Source organism: Nothoprocta perdicaria, unplaced genomic scaffold (genome assembly GCF_003342845.1).
Source record: "Nothoprocta perdicaria isolate Ctin4 unplaced genomic scaffold, notPer1 scaffold_22, whole genome shotgun sequence".
Classification (NCBI taxonomy): domain Eukaryota; kingdom Metazoa; phylum Chordata; class Aves; order Tinamiformes; family Tinamidae; genus Nothoprocta; species Nothoprocta perdicaria.
This window is the reverse complement of record NW_020455415.1, coordinates 5,583,955-5,591,495: the sequence shown is the minus strand read 5'-3', so window position 1 is coordinate 5,591,495 and position 7,541 is coordinate 5,583,955. Positions and strand designations below refer to the sequence as shown.

General features: G+C 47.6%; 1 protein-coding gene across 2 annotated transcripts in view; it reads right to left on the bottom strand.

Moving 5' to 3' along the window:
- Positions 1 to 980: 980 nt before the first annotated feature.
- The window catches only part of ARHGEF9 (Cdc42 guanine nucleotide exchange factor 9), a 48,277-nt gene continuing 41,716 nt past the window's right edge, over positions 981 to 7,541 (bottom strand). The window contains exons 9-10 of one of the 2 annotated variants that reach the window (XM_026039083.1): positions 3,637 to 3,796; positions 981 to 1,215 (exon numbers count right to left, since the gene is read on the bottom strand). In XM_026039083.1, the coding sequence (XP_025894868.1) occupies positions 1,209 to 1,215; positions 3,637 to 3,796 (167 nt within the window). In that variant the 3' untranslated portion in view covers positions 981 to 1,208. Of the gene's footprint in view, positions 1,216 to 3,542; positions 3,797 to 7,541 lie in introns of those variants that run through there. The other variant, XM_026039082.1, reaches the window with a different exon arrangement.

Sequence of the window (7,541 nt, the reverse complement as noted above, 5' to 3'; positions counted from 1 at the left end):
GCTGGGTTACCAAAATCTTTTTTTTTTTTTTTTTTTTTTTTTTTTTTTCTCTTACTGTTAAAACCCCAAAAGCACTAAAATATCAGTATTTGGCTTCAAACTAGAATTTTAAAAACCTCTTTTTTTTTCTTTTTTTTTTTTTTTTTAATTTCTCTGCTACAAGTCCCTGTCATCATAGTGCCTTTAAGCTCCTACAGACTCTTCTTTTCTTCTCAAGGAAAAATAAGCTTGGTGATGCCATGCAGAACTTACAATAGCTACTAAATATACATGTTCCCTGAAATGTAGCTGCAATGAAAAGATGACAGAGCATAAAGAGAACAAAACCAGAAACCCAAAGCACCACAGTGTACTATCAATAACATTGCAAGGGATGGCGAGTGACCATCCAGAAACTGAAACAAAATTGCAAATATATTTTTTTTTTCTATGTATTATTCTCTATTTACAGCTGTTGGATGCACCTAGGTTGGTTCTCGTCTGAGCTTTGTTTTTGGAGAGGGTGGGGAGGCGAAAGTCTTGAATTTGGATCCTCTGTTCTAGTGTTTAGGTCAAGGGGTGATGCAAGTCATTTACCTAGGGAAGAGGGTTGGTTTGTTTTTTTAAATTACTCTTATTCTTTTATATATATATTTATATATATATATATAGTTTCAGCCAGAGAAATCCCATACACATTTGTCACAACTGCCTCGTTTGCTGCGTAGGGCGTGATGGTGGGTGGGTTCCTCCCGCCTGGCATCGAAAGCCAAGTCTGCGCCAGGCAAAGCCAGGCCTCCGCCTGCGGCCGGAGCGCCGGAGCCCGCGCGCCCGCCCGGCCCCATCCCCAGCGCGGCACACGCGGCGCCCGGCGCTGGGTCTTCATCGCGGCAACGCGCCATCTCCGGCAGCAGCGCGGCAATTTTATGGAGCGGGGGGGGAAAGAGCTTCCTTGAAAGTCCTGCCTGAGAGCCAAGCCCCCTCTTTTCCTCTGGAGCAAACGCCCGCACGTGCCTGGCCAGCCGCCCGGCTGGGGCACGGGCTGGCAGCAGCGCTATGTGGTCTGGCTTGCCGCTTAAGAAAGGAGCTGCGAGTCCAACAAGTGGCCTTGTCAGATCAAGCGAGTCTTGATTTATGATGCAAATAATGGTGTGGCGGTGGTGTTGCTTTTTTCCTAGTGCTGAATATTTAGGAAGCATCTTCTCATAAAAATTATGGATGTCTCATTCTCACTCTCTGAGGCACAAAACAGTAAATGAACAGGCTTAACTAATGCGCTTGTTACTTTTTTTTTTTTTCTTTTCCCTAAGCAATTAAAAAGGCAAAGGAATAAGTGAAATTTCATCATGCTGACAATATTTTATAATCTCTCTCTCGCTCTTTCTCTCTCTCTCTCTCTCTGCAGTGCTCTCTGGCCACTTGGCAACGGTGCCACAGCACATGTACCTCTCTAAACACCCACTCTGTGGAACAAACCAAACAGCAATCACTGCGGATTCTGCTTTAATATCCCAGCCCAAAAATGCAGATACAAAAGAGCATAAAAACAGTTTAGATGCAGAACAGATTATAGCCTCCTAGCACTTGCCCTCCGAGACCTGCTAGGGTTTCTCTGCTTACTGATAATTTCTAGGTTACTAAAAAGTGCTGAAATTATGGTTGTGCTTAAATTAAAATATAGTCACTGCCTTGTAACATGTGCTGAAAGGGAACAGGCTCCCCAGTTTCTTATTTTTCTTAAGAGAGAAAAAAAATTGTATCTCCACGCTAGGTGGCCTGGGGTTGCTTATCCAGTGCCTGAGATTCAAAACAAAGCAACAAATACCGTGATCAATTGCTTCATCCCACGTTTGCAGAGGAGCTTGCAAAAACAGCTCTGCAAAGCTTTAAGTTCATCCCCTAACACTGGTTGAACTGCCTCATTTGTCCAAGCTCAAAAAAAAAAAAAAAAAAAAAAAAACCATCCTAGGGCACAACAATTTGTTTTACAAGCTTGAACAGAAGCTTTTGGGCTTTCAAAGAAATGCACCGAAGGCTGAAGCCGTAGCAAGCAGCTTTGGAAACACAGCTTTGAATCTCCAGAGTGAGAAAAAGAGAGAGAAAGAGACCCAAGGAGTTTAAGCTAAATCCTGTCCATCCCACTGACAGTGCTACACCTCTGCTCAACCACTGCTCCAGGTTGGCCTCAACCCATTGCTGCTCTAGCTTAGCTCACCCAACCACAGTCACACAGCAAAACACCTTAACTCGCCTCCAAACCAGAACGTGCATGCATTAAATAGCAGCTGACACCTCCCAATTACTTAAGCAATGATCCTTAAGCTAACGAGTCACTAGTGGCCACTAAGGGCTTGCTCGGCAGGTCAGCGCCCGGAGCAAAGCCAGGGAGCTTCTACAGCCCAGTGAAGAGCACTGGTGGTCCTTGCTCTTGGATCACCGCTCCCGCCAACTGCAATTAGGGGTTCATTAGAGCAGTTCTGTGCAGGCGTGAGTGTGGCAGGCCCTGAGGATGGGACCTTAGTTCCTGAAGAAACAAACATGGCCATTTTTGGAGCCTAATAGCCAGTGTTCCACTAGCTGCAATGGAGGGCGTGAAGCCACCAATTTTTTACGCTTCCATCTTTGCACGGGAGACAAAGATTGGAGTGAGTATTTCGGAGTTGTGGCTTGGCTTGAAAAAGAAAGAAAGAACAAAATCCAAACAATAAACAACCCCATAAACAAAAGGAAAATAAAAGGGAACATCAAAGGAACGATAGCCCCTGCTAGTCTTTTCTCAGCCTTGCTCTGCTGGTGAGCAAAGCCCACCCTGCTGAGAAAAAGAGAGCACTGAGGAAAAACAAAATAAAACATAAATAAATAAAAAAAAAAAAAAAAGCAAGACAACAACTAAGGAAAGTCCGCTCACTTCCTAAGAAAGCCCTTCGGCTTGTTTCCCCCTACCCGCAAGAAAACACTTAAAGCCAGAGAAATACTGCAGAGCAGAACATGGTGCAGGGCAGAGCACATCCAGACAGGCAGGAGCCAGAGCAGAGTGCGGGGAGGAGGGCGAGGGACGATGCTCTCAGTGATAGGGCAGGTCTGGGAACAGCCAGGGGAGGCAGGCGGATGGAGGGAGAGGGAACAGAGACGTCCCGACACTCTGAGACAAACGCCACCCCCCCCCCGCCCACCCCACCATAAATAAAAATCAAATAAAATATACACCAGTGCAGTCCATGAGGAACTCCAGGACGAGCTTGCGCAAGCGAGGAAGCAGGCTGGGATGCCAGTGGCGACTCAGATGGGAATGAAGGAGAACACAACAACAACGACGACAACAATAACAAAAAAGTTACGTCCGACCAATGGAATAAAATAAAATAGGTCACATGGTTAGAAATCATTGGTGCTTCCTAGTATCTAGTAGCAGATTGCTTCCCAAAAACAACAAAAAAAAGTTTTTGGTCCTTCTCTATATATATGCATATATATATATATTTATGTGTGTGTGTGCGTGCATATATATATGCATATATATTTAGTTGCAACAGTGCTTCTCCGAAAAAAGGTCCATCTATAAATATAATTTTATTTATTTTTATTTTTAATTTTTAGTTTTTTTAAGGTTAAAACTCTCCGTCTCACTCTATGTATTATTTTTTGAATGGCGTTAACCTGCTGAAGTTTTGCCAGAATGGTGACTGGCTGCGTTTGGGTTCGGTGAACTCGAAGACCTGGGCCTGGGATATGCCATCTGTCACCATGTACTGTCCCTGATTTAATGGATCCTGGGGTGGTGGGTAGGCTGGAGGAACCGACCTGGAGTAGCTCACACCTGCATCGATGATTGGGGGGAAAAAGAAACAGATCAGTCAGAGTGCAGTTGGGTCAGTAGCCGTTCTTCGTCATGCTATCGCTCCCCAACCAGCAGGGTCCCGAGCAGTGGGCAGCGGTGCTAGAGACGGCAGCTCTGCGGACGACGGCAGCGCCTCCCTCATGCCTCACCTTGGCGGCTCCCTACACTAGGCCACGCGCTGACGAGCTGCCGCAGACAGGCACCTCAGTGGGGCAGAGCGTGGTGGCCCTCCTGGAGAGGTCCTGCCTTTCCGCCCGAGACGCGGGGAACATCCCCAGCTGGGCAAAGGCAGCCAGCCGCGTCCTTCAGCCCCGTGTTGCGACACTCGTGCACGTCCCCCCGCTCCCCTTGGGGAGCCGCTCAGGCCCCGGCTCCTCTCAGCCCTGACAGCAGGAGTGAGGGCAGCCGGGGGTCTCCCTGAGTGACCTTGGCAGGACTTCTCCACAGGGTTTCCTCTAGGGTGCCTCCTGGGAAGGGCGACGTGCCCCTCTGGCAAGCGCATGGGGTGAAGCCTTCCTGCAGGCGGGAGCAGCCCCTCACTGCGGAGAGAGGACAGGGGGGTCTTTCCCATGGGAGAATCATGTTGGAAGCGCGCCTGGAGGTCACCTCATCTGCGCGCACACTAGGGGGGACAACCTCGGAAGGGGCAGGGTGGAAGGAAGAGATGGATGCAGGTTGCAGTTAGCCCCAGCCATGGCTGCACTGCCTCCATGGCACCCTGTAGTGTTCTTCTCTCCATGGGGAAGCTGGTTGACTTTGCCTGGGCACCTCCAGGTGACTCTGCCTGCTCTGGCGGTAACTCGGGCGCCGGGTGACTCTGCCCGAGTAGACCAGCGTCCTCCTCCTCTGGAGAGCGGGGCAGCACGACCCACCTACCTCACACGAGGGTTGTGAAGCCTAAATTAATTAATGTTTGTAAAACACTTTGAGATCCTCGGCTGGGAAGGTGCTAGAGAAGGCAAAATACGGTGATTAGCGCCCAGGTACCACAGCAAGGTGAGCAGGAGAAATGCGCCGCCCTGCATGCGGGCAGCGCTCCCTACGCGCACACGCGCCCGGCGCCCGGCACAGCAGGGCTGCGCGCGGGCAGGTACTTACAGCCAGGGCACAGGCCTCACAAAGGGCGCTCGCCGCCTTCGGCCGACCGCTTTTAATACACTGCCGCACTCAAATCCACCAGCTCTCTTTGATAAGAAGCTAAGGCTTTCGCATGGCAGGAGAGAGAATTAATTTGCTTCCCTTGCTTCAGAGTTTACCAATCGCCACTTGTTAGAAAGCCCCAAAGGTTCAGGCTGAACAGAAATACCATCCTGACTCTGCTTAACTGCTTTCTTTATCTTTACAGCAAATACTATCAAGCCATGCTGCTCTCTGTCCACCATAGGGAAGAGGGACAAAACCTGCTCCATGATTCATTACTTATCAATCTTTCATGGGCTCATCACAGGTTACATTTCAAAGTTGGTTCAATCTAGGGATTTGTTTGTGTCTGCATTCTGAAATCTGAGCTTTGTCATCATCTAGTTTTCCGCGTTTTTACCTTGTAAAGCTCTCCATCTTTCTTAACCTCCTCTTTCCCACAAGAAGCCTGCCAAGCAGGACACAAACTCCATGGAGTCCTTGCTGCTCTGAGGACAAATCCAGATGGATTTGTCATCTGGATCCAGATGGATTGCCCCCACATGCCTTGGACAGTTTCTGGACCATCCTTGTGGCTGGGCCCAACTGTAAACTCCAATTTGCCACCCTGTGTGATCCAAGCCAATGATGTCCCATAAAAACAGGACACGAGCTCACCTCCCTCTGCCTCCTCTCTTCTATCCCTTCTTTTTCTACCACTTTCTGCTCTGGGTTTGCCAGAGGGCAGTTCAGCAGGTGACCAGGGTAACCAGTCTACTCTGGAGAGCAAAGTCTATCCCTGCACCCTTACTACAGTGTAGACACACTACACACTACACACTACCTGGGGACCACCAGGCATTAATGCTCTGGGATTACCATTTTTCCCAGGTGAGGAAAGGTTAGAGAGGTCTTTGTGGAGATCAGGATCTGTAATGGATCCCTTATGCGGTTGGAGTTGGGAAATGTATCTTCTTCTGTCTAGTAATTGGCTTGGATCCTTGGCTGACCCAAAGGACTTTAATGGGAAATAATCCTTATGCAATCAGGGTTATTAACTAATATTCCACAACACAAAAGAGCTGTGAATCTAAAGCTGCTATTAATGTAACAATTGTCTCTAGCTATGTAAGACCTTAAAATCACATTCTTTAATGACATGGCCCAATGGCTTTCGCACTGCTGCAGAAGAGCAGTCTCGTGATAGATCCAGTTTTCCATGCTGAGCAGGCCTGAGCGCTTTATTGTCACTGAACCAATTTGTGAAGAGTGAACTTAGGTATTTCGATCATGACACAGAAGTGCTGAGAAGCCTCCTGGATCAGCAAAATCTTATGAGCTTGGAGGGATGAAGAAGTGGAGGAAGAACAGCCTCACTGAAGTCCACTGAAATCCATGGAGTCATGCTGCAAAGCATGTATTCCATAGTCTGCCTTCTCCAAAAAAGAACAAGGCAGACTCCCCTGGCCAGATCACAAGCAACCCCCCATGGGAGCATATATGTGCCCTTGGAGCATAACTGCATAGACACTGCCTCTTTCCTCAGTAAAGAAACTTAGACCTACACTTGCCAAATCGTTTATGTGGCTCTGCTCAAGGCCTAGGCCTTTGGTATTAATATCTCAATCAGATGAACCTCAAAAGCTCCCAGTTGGTTCTACTTGAATAAGCAGCCAAAGGTTTGCATATTTATCAAGTGCATCCCCTGCCTAAATTATCCAAACTCTGCATTTCAATCGCATGCATAACTGCTGTGCATTTGTGGGCATGCAAATAAAAACATTTGTGCTCTGGAAAATTAGGTTGCTAAATCCATAATAATACATTTTCTCATGAAATTGTCACCTAGCTCTTTGCAGTAGCTAGAAATGCCACAAGAAGGGCTTTTAGAGATACCTGCTAGCTTGACAAGGTGAGCTACAGGAATTATGCAGTGAGAGGAGGAGGGGAATTCACCCAATCTAAACACCTTCAAAGCCTGAGAAAGAGGAATTCATGGGAAAAAAAAGTGCTGTGGCAGGTTGATATTTTTGTATTCTTTGCTGAAGTGGCTTGTTCCCTCATCAGGACTCAGGGCTATTGTGCAAAATCATCTCATGAGGGTTTTTTTCTATATGCAAAGCCATAACTCCACTGCAATTCGGCTGAAAAAAAACCAAGCAAAGCTCTTTTCCAATGCAATCTTGGGCTGCTTGGTGAACAGAATCCAAAGCTCAAAGGAGACGAATCGATAGCTAAGTAACGATTTCTCGACACAGCTGCTGTGCTGCCTTTGCTGGGCCTGAGAAGCAGCCACACACCAACGCCCAGACCTGGAGCTCCTTCTGCTGGTTCCTCCATAATTCTGCACTGTGGCCGAGCGCGAAGCTTGCTGCTGCACTGCGAGCTTGCTCAGTGGGGAAGGGATTGTGGAAAATCTACTCCAAAGGAGCAAAAAGAAAACTCTGGGCTTTATAATCTGGCTAGACAAAATTGGCAGGGAGAGATGATGCACTCTCAGCTGAAATCATGGCTTTTTTTAGTGCCAGACAACGTCACTTTGAATCATCCGGCTTTCTCACATCAGGAAAACAATTGCAAGAGTTTAAGACTGTCTCTTTTTTTC